The sequence below is a fragment of the Dermacentor silvarum genome, chromosome 7, assembly GCF_013339745.2.
Source record: "Dermacentor silvarum isolate Dsil-2018 chromosome 7, BIME_Dsil_1.4, whole genome shotgun sequence".
Taxonomy (NCBI): domain Eukaryota; kingdom Metazoa; phylum Arthropoda; class Arachnida; order Ixodida; family Ixodidae; genus Dermacentor; species Dermacentor silvarum.
Genome location: NC_051160.1, coordinates 68,780,193 through 68,799,772, shown reverse-complemented (window position 1 = coordinate 68,799,772; position 19,580 = coordinate 68,780,193). Strand labels below are relative to the sequence as shown.

General features: G+C 42.7%; 1 protein-coding gene across 1 annotated transcript; it reads left to right on the top strand.

The window, feature by feature from the left end:
- Nucleotides 1-6,706: 6,706 nt before the first annotated feature.
- LOC119458158 (uncharacterized) lies at nt 6,707-17,788 on the top strand. The gene is made up of 3 exons (XM_037719982.2): nt 6,707-6,955; nt 14,501-14,611; nt 17,036-17,788. The coding sequence occupies exons 2-3, from the start codon at nt 14,509-14,511 to the stop codon at nt 17,767-17,769; spliced, it is 837 nt and encodes a 278-aa protein (XP_037575910.1). The 5' UTR covers nt 6,707-6,955; nt 14,501-14,508; the 3' UTR covers nt 17,770-17,788.
- The last annotated feature ends 1,792 nt before the right edge of the window (nt 17,789-19,580 follow it).

Below are 19,580 nucleotides of genomic sequence, written 5' to 3'. Positions count from 1 at the left end.
GTGGAGCTTGTTGGAAAAACAAAACATTCCAATAGACCAATGCAAGTAACACAAAGCAGTAAACATACTGTAGACGTCATATACAGAGCACTTGCCAACTAGGACATCTTTTTGATTCAAGTGCATTACGCATACGCCGAGTTAAACTGCAAATTCAGTTTGAATAATGAAGGACGTCTTTATTTTATGTTGACACAAGAGAGAGAGACAGAAATTTCTTTACAGAAAGGCAGAGAGGTCGTCCTATTGATAAAAGAAATTCGTGTGTGCCATGATAAAATCTGAACATAATAGAATTAAAACACAGCTGAAATCTAGACAAACCTCGCAAAGGTTCTACAGCACTGTTCATTTTGAATATAATGCTGAATTTTAACTACATATCACAAATCGGAGCTAACTTCGCTCATTTCTGAATGCTTTTTAATTACATATGCTCAGCTGTTTCATCGATGCGTTGAAGTCAGCTTTACTTTGCTAAAACCAAACGCTCTGCTAGAGAGTTACGTTAAATGTTTTCGAAAGAATGGCTGCGTACTTACCGAATGAACAATACCAGAAATTCATACAAACAGTAGCGCTTATGACAAAGTGTTCAGTGAGTCCATGTGCAGGCCTACATGAAAGATTGAAGCGGTAAAAGGGAGTTGTATCTGCTGTCTGATATTACAAAATCTGTTGCTTTATCAGATCACGAAAGCTTCGGCAGCAACTTCAAATCACTCGAACTGAAGCCATGAACAGGTATTCCGTTTCATGAGGACATGTTCCGTTTTGCTTAGAAAGGAGTAAACGAAGCTGTTCTCTGCTAGCGAGCTTAGTGTCCCAAAAGCAGCCGGTCACCTAATAGCATTGTATTATTCGCTCAATAAAAAGCAGTTTTGACCTTGGCATGGCATCTCGCATACTCCTGAGAAACATGTCATACTTCGTAGGTAACTACGCGATAGTCGAGCAATTATTCACAAGAGATGGCGTGATATTTTCGTCTGGCTACCAAAGAACGCCTCTTTGAGGAAGCATTGGCCGTAAAAACGTGAATTGCCTCCTACAGAACGTATGTCAATGTGCAGGCTCATATTTATCAATGTTGTATTTAAAAATAAATACTCTATTGGGGCCAGGTTTCTCGCCACAATACATATTGCTTTAGAAATGCCTAGTTATGTGTCTGCTCATATGCGGCAGTTAGCTGTCATGCCAATCATTTGACCAGGTATAACGTAATTTTTCATCCTCATAATACTGTAACATATCTATTGATGCTCTTTTCTTGCTTTCATGAATTTTTTTTGCGTGTGTGTGTGTGTGTGTGTGTGTGTGCGTGCGTGCGTGGTGCGTGCGTGCGTGCGTGCGTGCGTGCGTGCGTGTTTGACCACGAGGCATTTCGTATTTCTGCAACACAGGGCGCAGTATTCACAAACCAACTTACGAACTAGAACAGTTCTGCGTGCGTTGAGTTCCGGCTCTTTCTTCTTTCAATTGACTTTCAGTGTGGCTATATTACCAGTGCACAAGATTACGTATACTTACGTGGTAAATAGGGTGGCGCTCCAACTAAGTCAGTCTGGATATACGTCTACCGAAAGATTCAGTCGTCAGATTTGAGTAGTCTATTTATACCACGTGTGAGCCTTTAGTTCTGGCATCGGCAAACATATATCGCTAATGCTTCTCAGAGCCTGTAGCGGACAGAAAGTTTTGATCCCTGCCCTGTTGATAAAGTGTTTTGCCTTCGCCGCATCCGTTGCGTTTCGGAAGCATCTAACGACCACCAATGTGGCGCCCCAATGTACCGGATAGAACAGTTGGAACGACCGTCGAACTGTGCATCGGTTCGTCCCTTTGACAAGGTCATCCTGTATTTCCAAGTGATTCGCGCCTATTAGTGCGCGTATGCGCAGTCCCAGCGGAAATGAGATTGGCATTGCTATAGACGTTAATTGGATGGACGGAATGTCGTATTGTACTTTAAACATTGCTTTGTTTCCAGCACGACATAAATTTGTTAAAGGCATGCAGAAGATTGCAGGTTATTTGCTTTTTTTTCTGCCCTCTACAATCGAAATTTATTTCTTCGTTGCTTTAACTCTTTTCTTACCAAGCCCATTGAACGTGGCTCACTGGCGAATCACGAGCTTTGCCGCAGATTTCAAGAATCGCGGAACTCGAATTTACTGAACCGCATAGAACGCAGCCTAAAGAGTACGTTTTTTTTTAGTTTTTTCTGGTATTTTTTATTTACTTCATTTTCTGCAATGTGCAGGTTATTTTTAATGGGGCCATGACAGCAATATTTAAGGCTTGCATTTATGAATTGCATGGTAAAGCGTACACGTGTCTCGCAGCAAGTTTATAAAAATTCAGCGTTTCGGTCCAGAGGGTGTTGAGAGAGTAGATGAACGCCTAATACATCACAAGTCTTGGCGATGGTTGTGGCTTGTGTCACTACACTGATTCAATGATAACCGCACTAATCTCAACATTACCTGTGTGGTAGGTTCTGCGAGGATATTTCTCCTTTGTTCAAGTTGTGCCTACGTTTACATAACAATAAGCGTTTACATGCACAGTTCCTACTGCTCACGTTGAATATATTTCCGTGCACGTGATGTTCCAAATTGAATGGATTTAGTTGAAGCATGTCGGCGATTAAACGTTGCACCATACAGTAAATGATTTCGACGCTAGAAAGCGCATGCGTAGGCTATACTGCGAACTGCTTTGTGACATCGTGGCTTGAGCTTTGTTTTCTGCGAGACAATTCAGGGCGCCACAATGGTCGTCGGCATGTTTTAGCTAGCGCAGAGCGCCACAACTACCATACGCTACGCGACAAGGTTTACGGATATCTTTCATTTTCAAAACAACAATCGCTTGTCGTGAGCAAGCGCGTACTTGTAAAAGTCCATGGGCATTTCAAATCACCGTTGTTGGCCATTTCACTGGCGTAGCCGCTCATTGATGTGTTTCAGTAATTTTCCTCCCAGAACAGTAGAAACAGAATGCTCGTAGGAGCATAGCTGATACAGTGTTGCCCATTCGCAGCATCCAGCCATCCACACAGGTATAGAAGCCACAAACGAAGCACTACTTTCCAGTTATGTGTCAGCTCTCGTTAAATCGTAGAAGGCTTCAACGTATGTGTAGTGCCACGATTATTGCAAGCAGGAGATATACTTTTGTCGTAACCGACGCACTGAAGTCCCACTTATTGCCAATGTACACGTGCAAGCAGTACTGCAACTATGCATAGGGAACCAAATTCACCTCTCCATAACTCTGTATTATCGAAGCTTGAATATGTAATGCTTAAGGCATTATTCCATTGTGGCAGAGCGAGTACGTTTCTCAAACTTTACGCATTCTTTGGCCGCCGTTATAATTTGTGACTGAGTGAATAACGTAAAGAATATTTTCTTCAAATTTCCCTTATTTATTGTCATCAGTTTCGATGCGATGCCAATCACGTTGAGAATGGCTTAAACCTTTGACCTGCTGCAAGTGATCATGCAGTTACCCAAGCCACTTCAGGAAATATTCACGTGAGTACCTGCTGCGTTCAATATTTCATGATAATGATTTTTCTATATTTATTGATGAAGCTTTTTATCCTTTTTTTACAGATAAAGCTGTCATAGGCTACCTCCTTCCCCTGGTTATTTGTACATCCATCACTGGCGCTGGTGTGCAACTCAATAATCGCAAGCTGCTTTTCGAGAAGTTTAAATCGAATAAATAAGAAATGCTTAGGGCCATGACTGAATTCTAACTTCCTTTGCACAGAGTGGTAATCGATTACTTCCCAAGGTTTTACCTTCGATTACACATTACGATATATTGTGTCGGAATTTGTTGAAAAGTCCTCCTTCAAGTATTACTTGAGATAAGGCTGCACATTGAAAAGGATAGATGTTTTAGTCTGTTTTGTAAGCCTTGTGGATATGTACATTTATTTTTATTCCCCGTATTAGCGATCTCATATTTGCTGCGAATAATTAAATAAGGTGATTTGCAGTATTTTAATGCGTATATTTTGTCATGAAGTCCTCTCATTTATTTTTAGCAATGCCAGCATGTCCCCACAAACATTTGAAGAAGACATCTTGCTTTTTAAGGTCACTTGAGATAGACCATTTCCAATCACATAAATAATACATATTTGTAGATGGCATTGATCGAAATTTTAGGACAAGCTGTAGCTGTGATGTGACGGTAAATATAATACAAGTTATTGTTGTCCGGTGTGTTTCGATGAAATTGTGTGAATATTTTTGGGATTGGAAAATAGCCACTAACTCTCCTGTTGTTGATGACAACGTAAGTCCTAAGAGACAAATGTAGCTTCTCTTGTGGAGGTAATACCGCAAAAGCTGCTGTAGCACTTTTGCATGGACAAAAACATCCCTGTAAATGTAAATGGAGCACTGATATTTCTCGAATAGTGTATTTAGTGCCAACTGTTTCATTATTATGTGTAGGCACATCGATGTTTCCGGGGAGACCTTCAAGTCATGGTTGTATTTTTCTTTTCCCACCTGTAGAAGGCACAGAGCCCAGCAACCAATCGTGGAAGCCATTATTTGTACTTCTAAATCATGGCATGTATGTGCGTAAGAGGACCGATTCCCTATCAGTTAAAGAAGTAGGCGGGAAGAATGCTTAGAAGCTAGTAGAAAGAGTTTGTGGTATGCTTTCATACTCTGATACACAAAAACGTCGCTCACGTGCTTCAACTCTTGTGAGGTAACTGGATGTAAAGCCCGCGGGACATTTAGGTTAGTACAAGCAGTTTTATATATAACGTTTATTATGCAATCGTTGCGACAGTTCTTATACAATTGCGGGGCTTCCCAGATTCGCAACCCCTCCTCGTCGTTCTCAAACCTTGCCTTTGTCAAGGCTTTCAGGTAAAACATTGCAATGGCCAGCACGAGCTTTGAGTGCCAGCGGTTGCGCTGAATCACGCGGTAATATTAGGCCAAACCAATCTCCAACGTCCTCCTACTCGCCGAACGTGCCTGGGTCTCAAGTATGTGAGAGGACGATCGTTGCTGTTGCCTTTGCCGTCGCTGCGGCGATCACCGACTAGCGTGATGTCGTTCAAACGCTCGAGCGATGACCCCAGCGCGGCTCCGTTATCCGGCGTCTGGCACCAATCACCTCCTCTACAATGTTACCAGAGATCACGCGCAAGTAAAAAAGAAAGCAAAAGGTCCATTTACGCGATATGTACACTAGTATTACGTAGCAGGGCTGATAAGCAACTCGCGCAACTCTTCCGCACAACCTCGTCATCTTCGCGCTAGAGCAACTGCAGCACCATTATCGCGTTCATGCGCAAGCTATGCGTAACAATATTGTTTTCTAGACATAGAATTCGCAACCACACTCCTTACTTTATTTCCTGTAAAATATTGCGTGGTCGCAGACTAGGACGTTGTCAGTAAAGATCCAGCAATATAGTATCCATACTGTCGACTAGACCATAAAAACAAACTCCTCCACTGCTGATGCAAAATGTATTGACGGCTTATCTACTGCAGTATATCACTTATTAAGTGGTGCATACCAAGACAGCACAGCGCATGCTAAGTGGCGTGCAGGATGCGAAACATAGCTAATAAGAATTGGCGAATAAAATATTGTGGCCAAATTTTCCAGTCAGATGGCGAAAAATTAAGACTGTAATTATCCACACGAGCGTAAAGCATGACGTAGCTAGGCAACAATTTTTACAGATTTTTCCCAATTTCGCACTTACAGATTTACAACTGCTGCCGCTGTTTTGTACTAACAAACTATGATTAGCACGTGCTATCCAAGACATGTGAAATACTGTGACCTCAGGTAGCATCGTGTTACAAACCTATGAAATGGCCACGGATTCCTGCATATATACGTGTGGATAGGGGAAGTGCTTTGATTTTTGTTGTTCATCAGTAGAAATTTCTGGAGACAATCACTGTTTTCTAACGCTTACAGGTACACTACTCGTTGCACCCTAACGACGCTCTTTCTGCAGCCAGTTCTAAAAAACAGCCAAATTGCGATACTTTCTGTACCAGTGTACTTGTCTGGTGACAATAGGGTAGTGAGCACAGCCCATTATCTACGTTGCGGATTTTCCGTTTCAACGAAAACTGAAACACTCGTGGCCAGCAAGGCACGCGTTGAAGACAGTAACTCCCGCATTCAGAAATGCATAATAACTTAAGGCCCACGTTTGACTTGATTTAAATGACGCGTGTCATGAACGCACCAAAGGAAACGCAATGAGCGTCTTTGGCACGTTCACGTCAGGCGTCTTTCAAATCAAGTCAAGCGTGAGCTTCTATTAAGATGCATTTCTGACTACTGTGGCAAGACTCTCTTTAAATCCTGTTGTGGGGCACGCAACCAACGCGACCTATAGATAGACGCACGCTTCATAGCGGTCGTGAGCCGGCCGGGCGCTCGGTGCGGAGCGGACGCCGCGTCTGGTGTTTTGCGATTAAGAGCAACGCGCCGCTTGCCGACCCCTTGCTGGCCCACACGACGCGATACTACTATGTCGGCGCGCAAACCGTAACGATGTCTCGCACTGCCTTCTCGCGCGCGTGTCCTCCTTTCGACGCCGCCCGTGACGTAGCGAAACAGCGGTCGGTCGCCCGCCTCTTCCTTTCTGTCGTCACGGCCACAACGACCAACAAAACAGCGCCGCGCACAGCGTGGCTAGATTGCCGCCGGAAACTATACAGGCTTCGACGTCGCTGGACGCTCTCCGCGAGAGCGTGGCCTTGCGTCGTGAGGCGCAACGGCGTAGCTTCCTTCGCTTATTCGCAAGGCCGTCTCCCGTGGCTCGCCCGCTGACGTGTTGGGCGATAGGTGTTTATTTTATTAAACCAGCCAGGGGAAACGGCTGACTGGGCACGTAGACTTGGGAACTTGAGCGGCCGCTCAGTACTTCGCTGAGGTAAGTGCGGTTATCTTTTTTCGTGCATCGTATTGACTTCATTTCAACATGTTGTTAGAGTCGCACAAAAATATGAGTCCACTATACTTAACTCTTGTGTAGGCAGTGAGTGGGTAAACGGTGCACAGAAATTCTGCATAAATTCACATATCAACCTCAGTTTAACAATTTGGACTTGTCTGCTTTGTTCTTCTCTAAGAATGTATGCGGGTACATAAAAAATAGGAAAAGAAATTACTGTCAGGGCTCCAGTCAAAGAAAAATTATGACATTTCTTGAGGAGATGAGTTTTTACTGGGCACTTTACCTGAAAAAAAAAAACATTTCTAACGAAAGAAAACAATCGTAGCAAGAAGAACCAACATTTTCTCTTCTCGAGTGACTTAACTCTAAATTAAAGATAGTGTGACAAAGAAATGGCAACAAATTCAACATACTGATAATCATTGCGGGTGTTTTTTGTAGTTTTTAGTATTACGCGGGAGCGAAGTCTTGAATCTGAAGAATTATTAGTGGCAGTGCGTGGGCAGAAGGCGAAAAGAAGCAAGGTGCGCTTTATACTGTATCCGCGTTCCATCACACGCTGGTCGCAATAATGTAGAACCAACTCGTCCAAATAAACACGTTACTGAATATGTATAAGTTCTCGCCTCCTCTTTTTTGTTTTGCATAAGAATAACATAATGCGCGCTGTTAACGGTTGCTTGAAATATAGAGCCGCAGAGGGCAAATCGATACCGCTATAGCATGAAGATTTTGGGCATCATTTTTGAAAACTCCTGTTTATACGTATCCACTGTCAATCTCTTCTGTCAGTAGTAGATTCAGAAATGAAAATTCATTTCTCAAGTCGCGCTCATACAGATGCCGCATTCGAACCAGTTGTCCTTGAGTTTTGAATGGATGGAATGCTATGACAGTTTCACACGTCAATTCAATTATAGTGAAAATATTCCGTTTAAACACACGTCTCCACTTTAGAAAGGTGGTGTTTCTATGTCTCACTTATGCACGTAACGCTTTTTGCATTCGCTGCAATCTTTTCCTCGATGTGTTTTTCTTTCGCAACACTCGCGGGAAGCAATGCTGTTCAACTTTGAACCCATCATCACTTAAACCGTAATAAAATCGCTAATGTTTATCTACACGGAAACTGATCGGAATTTACAGCATTCATGCATTCCTGAAGTTTTCCACGTTGTTTTGCGTAGATTTACTTCCTCCTCCTCATTCAAAATACAAGAAGCCTGACAAGCAATCAACCTGCTTTTGGAGTTTGATTGCTCAGGGACTATTACAGAAAGTCTGTTCTCGTGCTGTTTTACAGTTTGCTCGAAAACTTGCCGTCGACAAAAGACCGCTGTTAATCTATGTTAATTTAACAAAGGTTGCAACGGAACTTGGCGCCTCCATTGATTCTTCATGGCAAGGATATTGGGGGGTTATGGGCCTGTAATCATTCGCGCAAACATCGTTTTGGGGACTTTAGTGACCTCTTGTGTGGGTTGCACAGTAAAATGATGGGTTGCACAGAGAGTGGGTTGCACAGTGACTTCTTGAGTGGGTTGCACAGTGAAATTGAGGCACTTTAGGGTAATCATCCTAATTTTTCTTTCTACCTCTCCTTCTCCCACGAGAGCATGTGATTTATCACCGAATGGAAAAGTGTCCTACTGATATCCGTTCGGTGCTTACGAAGTAACTGCGTTGAACATTGATCGAAACTAAATATCCGAGCGAAACACAACCTACAGAACCAAAAACACACTAGTTTTCACTGGCTGCTAAATTCAATCATCTGTCGAGTGGCCCAGATCTTGAGGTCACGTGCATCTAAACACACATGTCGCTCACGGCATAGAAGTACTTTAGATTTCTTACACTTCTGATTTGATTTCTTTATCCCGCGGTAGCACATAAACCACTACTCTGATAATATACTTCATCCTCATGTGCGACTGATATCTGTCACTAGTAATCCAGTTGCAATAGCGAAATGTACTGGCTTGAGCGTGATGACAAAATTTTAATGTCGTCAGCATACCACCTTGCTTGCAAGCAGATATGCAAACGTTAGAGCAGTAATGTCAGAACTTGGGCTTATTTTTGTATATTTTTCGTGTCAATAGACTGTTTTAGCGAAGCCGAAGCGTTGAAAAGGAAACATCCAATGCATTTCACGTCAACGAAACAAGACTCCTTTTTTTACAGTTTAGGCAGTAAGCGTGCCATCCTCCCAAACAAACATTAACAAAAAGTCTCGAGCGTTTACCGTTAAGCGGATGTGAGTGTTTGCGTTATCACAGTCTTGTTTAGTCTAGTCTCTCGAAACCTGTTCCTCTTTATTTATTTGTCGTGCTTATTAATGGATTTATTTTTGACATATTCCTTTTTGCCAGAAAAATAACTTCTATGGAAATAACCTAGACAGTGCCTCATTTGGTCACATCGTGAAAATATGAACCTGTTTTACAATAGTACGAATTCGCTACTGGCATTGCATACTCGAGTACATACTTTGTAAAGATAGTAAGTGAAAAGCAAATATATTGTTGCAACCTTAGGCGCATGTTCAGTTTATGCCACAACGAAAATTGGAGCACGGTAGATGAATAAAGAAGAGGGCGACGACATCCAGCTGTCAAACTGCAATAATATAGGCACCAAGTATATCGATCCATTGATTGAGGTGCTTCTACGTAGCATATCAATAAACGCCCCTCGTAGACGTAACAATATTTAGTTAATTGTGGCATTTCACCCTCGTATTGCACTTGATCTTGTAAATCCATAGTTTCCGCACACCGAACACAGCTGTTTGAAATATCTCGGCAACTTCAGTGAACCTACAGTTCTTGACAATCTCTTGAGAAGCGCCGCTTTTAAGTTACAATGTTTTAGTTCATCAGGAATAATGGAAAAGCCTGTATGTGTTGGCATGTATAGATAACGAGTGAGAATTGTCCTTGAATTGCCTTTTATAAATTGGCACGTACGAGACGTGTATGAATTGATAAGCTGAAATTTCGGGACACGCCGCCACTATGTTTGCTCTATTACTGACAATGAATAACACTGACACTCATGGCTTGAAGTAAGTTGGATCTTGCATTATGATCAACTTACCCTCTGTCGAAATGTGTGCTTTAACAATTAGAGATGCTGTGAAAAGCTGAGACTTGGTGTAACTCTAGCGCAAGTAGGAGTCAGCGTCGTCTTACCTCCAGGGCGATCAAATGGTAAAACCCCAAAAATATGCTTATATGTTTAGATTGGCACGTCATCCTCTTAGATTCCAAATACCATGCACTCGGCAATACTCAACGTCTGTGTGCGTTATTGTTATGTTTATTTCTACGACATACGTCTAAACCTTTCTAGGCGATAACCAGCAACTCAAGTAATAATGAGTACCCGCTGCAAGAATTTAGAGTAGCTATTGAAGCTCTAATTTTTTGTGTTTATTTTGCACCTGGGGCGCAATAGACCTAAGAACAACTTTTTTCTTGTGATCTGGCGGCAACGACGTTTAAATGCTATTTAATGTTGCGCCCATGGTTACCAGCACGATGATCTACATGGGTAGCAAGAGAAATGTCATGAAAGAGTGCTGTCCTGTCACTTCTCTTACTTCCCATTTAGATGATCGTGCTGCTAACCAAAGATGCAACGTTACAACATGCCCGTTCTGCTACCGTATTCCATGTGCTATGTTCCATTACGGTACAGAGGCAAACTTCGTGAGCGCAACACAAATAGGTCCAATTCCAGTCTCCTTATTTCGTCCTGCAACACAGTAAATCACCTGTGGTCGCTGTGTTCACTCTCGCACTTTCTTGTGATCGTCGCAATGCGATTTCTCTCTTCGTGGAATATTTCACTGAATACAATATTTCGTGCTTTGTGGTCTTCTCAGCTCAACACTCTGGCCAGGTGTTTGGCATCCTGTTATGTTGGCTACATCTGCGCCCGCCATTGTCTATTTGGCGCAAGTGTAAATGCGCAGAAAGCAGCGTTGTCGTCAAAGTAACAATGACCTAGCAGAACCTTTTGGTACAGGTGCTCGCATCTTTTTTTTCATAAAGATAGTGAGCATTGCAAGCAAAGCAATACCTTTTTGCTTGCTTGCAAGGTGAACGTCTTGCTGGTTATCACTATATGTTAGTGCAACCACGACAGCGGTTGGAAAGTTCCAAACCAGCGCTGCTGCGCGCGTCCGTCCTATCCACTGGCCGTTGTCATTCAATCGGTGCCGTTATTGTGCCGTCTTCGCCAATTAAGTTACCTTCTCATCCTGATTTCGCCATTTATACAAGTAAATCAGAACGTTGTCCAGCAGCCCAGCAGCCGGACTTCGATTCGAACCCAAGTGACCCTAGCAATGTTCAGTTGAAGGTCTAATGCCAAAGCGAGTGCGCTAAAGCAGAATCGGAAAGTGGTGGCATCTTTATGTATTACGGTGACCACAGCAAACAATACAGTAGTGGCCTAAAACGACGCTGCGTGCATTGCGCAGAAGTATGTTTTCTTTTTTTCTTTTTTAGCGTTGTGGTGTCTAGTGTGGGAGGACGGAGCTGTCGGCTGTAGATGAGTAGAGAGCATGGTGTGGACCGGCTTTGTCCTGCATCAGCTTGACGGGCAGGTAGTAGCCACAACCAAATTGCGCATTTTGCTCAATAGCTTAGTAGGAGGCAAAGTCTGTCAAGGGGTCTAGCCAGGAGCGGCCATGTGTGAGCGCGCGCTGGTAAGTGTATGTCGAGTAGGACCTTAAGTTTCGCATTGTTTGAGGTTATCTGAATGTCCAAAACTACTCAAAAGTAGCGATACCCGACGACTACGGCACAAATAACTACTCTGACCAAAGTTTAGTTGCTATATGACGAAATAATGCGCCGGAAAGAGTGAGGAGGCAGATTCTGTTTACAAGAGAGCGTTTTAAAAATGGTTACTTCGCGCTCCGCTTGCGAGATCTATGCACCGCGCACTACGGCAGAACTTGGATGAGATGTAAACAGCCGCGAATGCTCTCCATGAACTGTGTTCTTTCACCAAGTCCGAGGGGTGGTTCTGGACCACTTTAAATTCTAGGGTTTTACGTCTTACAGCCCCCACATGATTATGAGGCTCGTCATAATAAGAAACTACGGAATAATTTTGATCATCTGGGTTTCTGTAACGTGCACCTAATGCAAGGTACACGGGCATGTTTGCATGTCGCCCCCATCTTGAATTTAACCGCCATTTCGCCCCCATACGGCCACGGGTGGAACCCCAGGAGTAAGAATCTTTCATTCGATAATACCTGCGTCCGTAACTGCGCCACAGGAAGACATTTTCGCAGGAACATGGACGTGCGACACCGCCATAACGATGAAGGCATTCGGTAAAAAAATTCATTTTCCTAATTGTTTACCCCACACGTGATATTCCCGCTGCTTCTGAAGTCCGACTGTTACCACTGAAACTCTTCAGTAGCGAGCGAGGACCCGGCAACCTACACGATAAAAGCACAATCAATTTGTATTTTAGCTGCCAACTGTGGGCTTGGGGATTGCAGTGATTAGCGGCACAATTGCTAGAACGCTTACAAAACTTGACATGTAAACAGTCAAGACATTGACTTTTTCTTTATTTTGCACAAGCGAACTCCGAATAAAAGGCAAATATAGGAGCGTTACACATTTAAGTTATTTGTTACTCACTATACAAAATATGAGTTAAGAAATAGAAGGGAGTGCCAAGAAAAAGAGCAGAGCGGAAGAGGGGATGGTGGGGGTGACGCGCCGAGTAGCCACACCGGGTGTCGGGAAACCGAGTAAAAAAAAAACACACAACAGCATGGGACATTAACTGGAAGTAGATTCAGAACCAACTGCCACTTAGCAAACCAAACTTATGAAATTCCTCCCAGGCAAGTCACACTTCGGTTGCTTGAACAGGTGACATACAAACCGAAGTACGTTAGGTGCTCCGTGTTTTTGCGCTTTCTTTCTTTTTTTAATTCCCCTTCCAAAGACTCCACGCAAGCTTTTCTCCGTAAAGCTGTAGATCCGTTCTTCCGTACTTTGAGTACTGCAACTCCTGATTGTCCTTTCGATATTTTGTACAAACACCTCATACTATGAATTCTTACATGATGTGAAATAAAATATTTGTCCCCTACACGGGAACGCTTGGCAAAACTCAGTCCCTGTCATCGGCCTACAGAGATGCACAGAGCATGCCTGATAATTTTCAATCATGAGGGCTGGGTATCATGGTAGGATCCTGCAACAAGTATTATTACGTCAGGTTGTCTATGCCATCACGTCCACAAAGTGCACCGTATTCAACAAACAAGACAAAGCGCTTGCAAAGTTTTTTGGCTGTATCGTTGGTCTAGATCTTTGGTGCTGGGAGACTGTTATAATGAAAATATTATTCAAAGGGAGGTGCTCTGAAATTTTCATCTACAACAAACAATCGGTAGTCTGCTTGATATGATTTATGACATAGTCTAGACTGAGCAAGGATGGCAATTTACGTTCGATATTTACACAAGCTCTCCTCCTCCGAACGACTCAATAGTTAAATGACTGCTTAGGTATGGAAATGTATAGGGCCATAACAAAATATGTACGGCAAATATGAAAAGCCAATATATGCAACGTACTAGCATACTATATTCACTATAGAAAACCAACTAGCCCAATCTATTACTCTTCTAAGATAATGCAAAACACTGAAGCTCACTGCCCAATAGGCACTTGCTGTATCATGGAATAAGTGCACATTCAATGTTCACAATACTATTATACTAATGATCCTAAAAACGAAAAAAAAATGTTTAGTATGCCACCTGCCCTGATCTAAGTGGACTTGTATCAATCGAAAACTCCCTGGTATCTTCATTTCGAAACAACACGGGACGTATCATTGAGGCCGCAAAGAGACAATGGAAGCAGCTCGAGAGGAAAGAGGGCAGCATTGAAGAACCTCCATAACAGGCGCCCCACCCCGCTGCTTTGAAATGTTGCTCTCATCGCAACACGCGCTCTCCTAGCTCATCTGCCTTCTGAGCGTTCTCGCCCCTTTGCCCTCTCATCGTTACAGCTTTTTTTCTAGAGCGAGACGTAGCGGCCGTTCCATGTGCCGTGCTCGTTGCGTGCGGGGCCCTCTGTGTGTTTGCCGAGCTGCATCGCCTCAGCGGCGCGCATAGTACTTGGCCCGGAACACCCTCTCCGGCTCTTCTCACGTGGCCGTCACACGCGCCGTATAGACGGTCGGCAGACGTCAAGCGGGCTCCGGAACACGGCCATTCTCAGTCCCCTGGAAAGAGGGCGTCTTGAAGCCACCATAAAACCTCAGTGCGACCTTGAATTTCTGCTTAATGTCTGGCTCATGCAGTTTTCTAAACTTCCACTTGTACCGCATTATTGCCGCCGCATCGTTGGAATTAGAAAGCTTGAATTAAGAAGATACTTATTTATAATATCTTCAGAAAGCTTCAGAAGTTTTGTTTCAAGCGTCACAACTGCTTAACGAGTGTTGCTATTTTCGTTTCAGAAATCATCATGGCTTTCCACGCGAAGCTGGTGTCGTCAGCTCTCTTTGCACTTGCCATCCTCGGCATGATCGAGGCGTCGTCAGAAGGCGCTTCGCAAAAGGATTTACCAGGTAGGTATTCACTTGCATGCACGTATCTTTGTTTTTCAACGGTAGCTCTCCGTATAAATCTGACGATACGCTTGTACATTGATGCATTGAGTTCTTGATTTAGAGGTCTCGCACCCGGGGGCATTTATGAGGCAAATAAGAAGGGACATGAATCCTAGTGCATAAATATAGCCGAGATATGTCATTTGTGCATTGCAACCAATACCAAGAGAACTGTTTCCAGTAATGGCACCTTAGGGGGTGGGGGGGGGCAGATTGGCCTCGTTAAACTTAGCACGAGACCGCGTAAAGTTCTGCGCTACACAATAAAGAAGGGAACCAATTCATACGTAAAATATCACGTATGTACGCTCGGCATCAGTGACAAAGATATGAAATGAAAACAGCCATGATAAAAAAATAGTGTACAAAACAAGCATACGGTGGTCAATTTTATAAAGATCTGAAGTAGTGTAGTGCTGGCGATTGCCGAATGTAGAGAAACACCGGTTGTGCACCTGTTGAATCAAATAGGCTCCTTTGCTTTATGCGTCTAGTGAAAGGCAAATGTTGTCGAAAAAGATATACGAGCATGTGTGTTCATAGGCTTGCGTCCATTCGGCTGAAAGTATTCGGAGGCAAATAAATAAATTTTTCAGTTTCAGTTGCTTTACCCAAGGCCTCCCGCTATATACTTCAGGGCCCGAATTCACAAAACCTTCTTAAGCTTGAATTGTTCGTACGAGAAATATTCAGCCAATCCTGATGCTGGACATAACATTAGTGAAGGCAGCCAGCCAATGACAGGAAGAACTTACGGAACAAAAGCTTTGTGAATTCAGCCCCAGATATGACCGACTTCCTAAATGTCTAGAAGTGTTGGTAAGTTTACCTTAAGAATGCATGAATTGTTTCAGGTCGCTGATTAAAATATAATTCAATGACATAGAATGAACCAAATCCACTTAGTTAACGGCATCGGCAAATGTTGCTATTAGTTTTTTTAAAGGCGTATGCGTTGATTTAAATTTGCAAGGTTCATATTAAACGCATGCTCCTTAACGACACCCTATGGTAGTGTCTCACAGCTCTCACGGATTGTTATGGTGTTAACAGTGTGTGTACCTCCGTGTGCTCAAAGGAAGTCAAAGTCCGACATTGCGTCCTGAATATTATTGACGCTGCACATCATCTATGCGCATGACCCTAATAACATCATCCTAATAACACCGCCGCAGGCCCCGATGAAATATCAATACAGCCAATCAAAAATCTCAATCCAAAGACCAAGGTACTGCTGACTAATGTCATTAAGGAAGTGACTTAAACGAAGAAAATTCCGGTTGGATGGCGGGAAAGCAAGACGAACCTCATCTACAACGACAGACGTGGTAAAGATAGGACAAGCTCGTACAGGCCATTTAGAATAACGTCGGTGATATATAGAACGTCAATGCAAGCCATTAGAACTGTCGAAGTGGGCTGAAAAAAGATGAAGTCCATTCCAAAGGACTTGCGTATAAAGTGGAAGGAAGCATCAATAGGTCAGCAGTCGAGATAAGCAAGAGACGTTTAGAGTAGTGGTGGAAAAAAAAAAGCACGGAAGAGATTTATAGGACCGGATCCGCTACAGGCATAGATAGCGGTACAGGGTAGTTTTTTCTCTGTTTTTTTTGAGGTAGAGAAAAGTATTACTGAGATGTATACAAAAAGTGCTAGAATGAAAAGCATGTGTAGCTTACCTGAGTAACTCAAGCAGGCTTGGTGACCATTTGTCACTGCCCCATTTCAAAGGGGATGACAAGAAATCATCATCATCTATTGCAGTTGTTTAAAACTGGCAGAATACAAGATGTATCGACAATGCCTGTAAGCATGATTTGATTCATAGCTGTAGAATACAAAAAAATAATACTTACACATTTTATTCGTTTGGATCAAACGATAATTCTAGTTTTGTATAAAGTACATGCTTGAAAAGGAGTCAGTATTCATCCTTTGTAAACATGCATCCGGTGTACAATTATTGTGCGAGAAAAAAAATGGTTTCGCAATGTCCCAGTCACGTTTCGTTTGCCATCAAATTTTCTTTTCCTCGTTAAAAATAGGCTTCAGGAGAACACAATAACAAACCAAGCGCATATTGACATATAGCAAAAGTAGAAACTAAACGCGTGTATGTATTTTGCAGTGCTATATTTGAGAAAACCAGTTTGAGACAAATATAGTTCTTATTTTCTTTTCTAAAACCAGATCGTATTCGTACCTGCAACGAAGGAAACTTTCTTACAATGTAGACATTAATATTTATCAACGGAGATGGTACACGACGCGATTTAGTGTATCTGTATTTTACCGAAATTTTAAATCGCTCTATTTTCTTGGCCCTTAAATTTTACTAACAACTGATGTATCTTCAACTTCATTATATTATCTTTCTTTCAGAATACTGTTCTAAAGGAGGTGAAATTGACTGGATGGCTGTGCTGGGCAAGGCCTTCGAACTTTACCAGAACTACGCGTCAAAGCAAGAAGCCTCGGCTGCGCGCTCGCCTTTAGAAGACCTTCTTGCGGCCGCATTTTCGCAAAAAACAGACAGTGCAGTGCCACCGGCCAAAAGTGAAACCGCCGAAAACGCTAATGGTGAAGGCAGTACAGGCACCAATCAACCAGACGTCACGGCCGCTCTCCTGAGCTCGCTACTTTCGAACCTAGGCAATGCCGATGGCCCATCGAAGAAGTCAGCTGAAGCCGATCCAATGGCTGGACTCAAGACAGTGCTCGATGGACTTAATGCGTTGAACGGCAAAGGTTCATCTTCCGGAAGTACAGGGGCCGGATCTATCGACCTGTCTAAGCTTGCGCCCTTGGTCCTTCAGGGATTACCGTCTCTCCTTGGGACTCAGGGTAGCGGGTCGCAGGCAAGCGTCCTAGCTCTGTTGGGCTCGCTTTTGGGCAACCAGCAGAGTGGGCAAGGTCTCGAGAAAATATTTTCTCAGGTACTAAAGATGATCTTTAATCCGGATAGGAAAGGGAAGGATGGCAATCTTGCCGATGGTTTGGAGCCTGCCATCTCGACTGTTATCGAATCTCTACTCAAGGCGGGCTTTAAAGATGACGCTTCTGCCAAGGATGCACCCAAAGATACAGAAAAGTCAACGTTACGAACCGAACTATAAGTTTAATAAATTATTTTTTTACATTATTCCTGTCTTGACATGCAGGCACATATTCTACCTGGATTCGGGAAGAAAAGGTACATTTTGTTATTTTATACTGGTTGATGTAAAATTATTGCTTGATTTTCTTCAGGACACTAACAATATGCATATTTTAGAAAATGCCTGTCAGTGAGCGTAACAGCAAACACCCTCCTAGCTGAAAGACTTCCGAAATGAGTGATATTCATTTATCATTAGTAAACTCCAGAATATTGCGATATATGGTCAATTAGTATTGATTAAAGTGCCGATGAGGAAATATTTGAATATAACCGATAGAAAACGTTTGCATCCTTTTCTGTGGTTTGCCTAACGTACTAAAAATAATAAAAATAACATTTTTATAGAAATCATTTATTTGATGAAAAGAAATAGATAAAAATATGATTAGATGATTAGCAAATCAAGTGTAAGGAAGCCGAGAAATTTCCAGTATTTTCCAGCGAATAGCATCACAATATGTATCATCGAAGTCAACGCATTCAGGCCGGGCTGCGAAAATGTACGCTGATCCGGAGCTGCACGGTGGCCGAGACGTTGTTATTGGGCTTTTTAAGGCCTCCCTTGGTTCTTTGCGCTGTTCGTAATATGCATTCAATCATTGCATCATCTAACACGATGCTCTGTCTGATACGGCTACCATACCACTGCAATACGACTACGCACATTACCTGTTCCATTGTCACCCTCGTTTTCTTTTTATGCCTAGAAAAGAATTCGAAACACTTCTGGAGCGTGTTTCCTTGTCTTCCAATATCGGTGGCCGCATCGCCTACGCAGCGCGACATGCAGAAACGAACAAGAAAGGCTAGACGGCACAGTGAAATCTGCAAAAGCGCTGCCATGATACATTTCTCGTTGTTGCCATTGTTGCCACAGCAATCAGACCCAGAATGGGTAATAGTAATCTTACAGAATGCTGGAATTGCTCAATATATAATGAAAAAAAAAAACAAGCATCTACACGTGGCATGCACGTATGCACTGCATGTACAGTTAATTCAGTATATTTATTCGAAACAAATTACAGTTTTTATGAGAGTATGCACTTGCAGGCGCCTTCACTAAATGGCATGCCGATCTGTCGTCTGCTCTTGCTATTGATTCGTACTGATAACTCTACTTTCCGTTTACTGCACAAGACAAAAAGAGCTTCATTAAACACCACGACCCTTTACTTTTGCATCTCCGTATACAATCGCGTTGTATACTGCTATTATTCCTGATGTGAGCTTACGATCGACAAAAGTCTGCCTCTGGCAAAAAATGTAATGTATATATGGCAGCGCCCGTCAGCTTTCCGAAGCCATTCGAGGGGCTATGGGGAATGTTTCCTGGAAGTTAGGTATTTTAACTGGAAGTGTACAATCTGAACCAAGGATTTCATTGTTTACCTGAGATGTCAATGTTTTGACACTGGTAGGTTCCCGCTTTGAAAACGACACAAAGAATACTCGCAATACACTGCCATGATCCAGCAAAACGTATAATCATACATGGCAAAGAGAGAGAGAGAGAGACATAACTTTATTTTGATGGGACACGGAGAGGGTGGATACCCGTGGTGGGGGGAGCCTTCAGTCCATAGTCCCAGCGATGGTGGCAGCACATTGGGCTCAGCATATATATATATATATATATATATATATATATATATATATATATATATATATCATAAGAAGCCAACAAACAATGACACCAATGACAACAGAGGGGAAATTACTTGTACTTACGAATTGAATAAAGAAATGATCAATTAATGGAAATGT

What these genes read in the sequence shown, in the direction of transcription:
- LOC119458158 (XM_037719982.2), top strand. Translation starts at nt 14,509, where the DNA reads ATGGCTTTCCACGCGAAGCTGGTGTCGTCAGCTCTCTTTGCACTTGCC. An exon ending in TTCGCAAAAGGATTTACCAG is followed by an intron (nt 14,612 to 17,035) that starts GTAGGTATTCAC and finishes TCTTTCTTTCAG; the next exon opens with AATACTGTTCTAAAGGAGGT.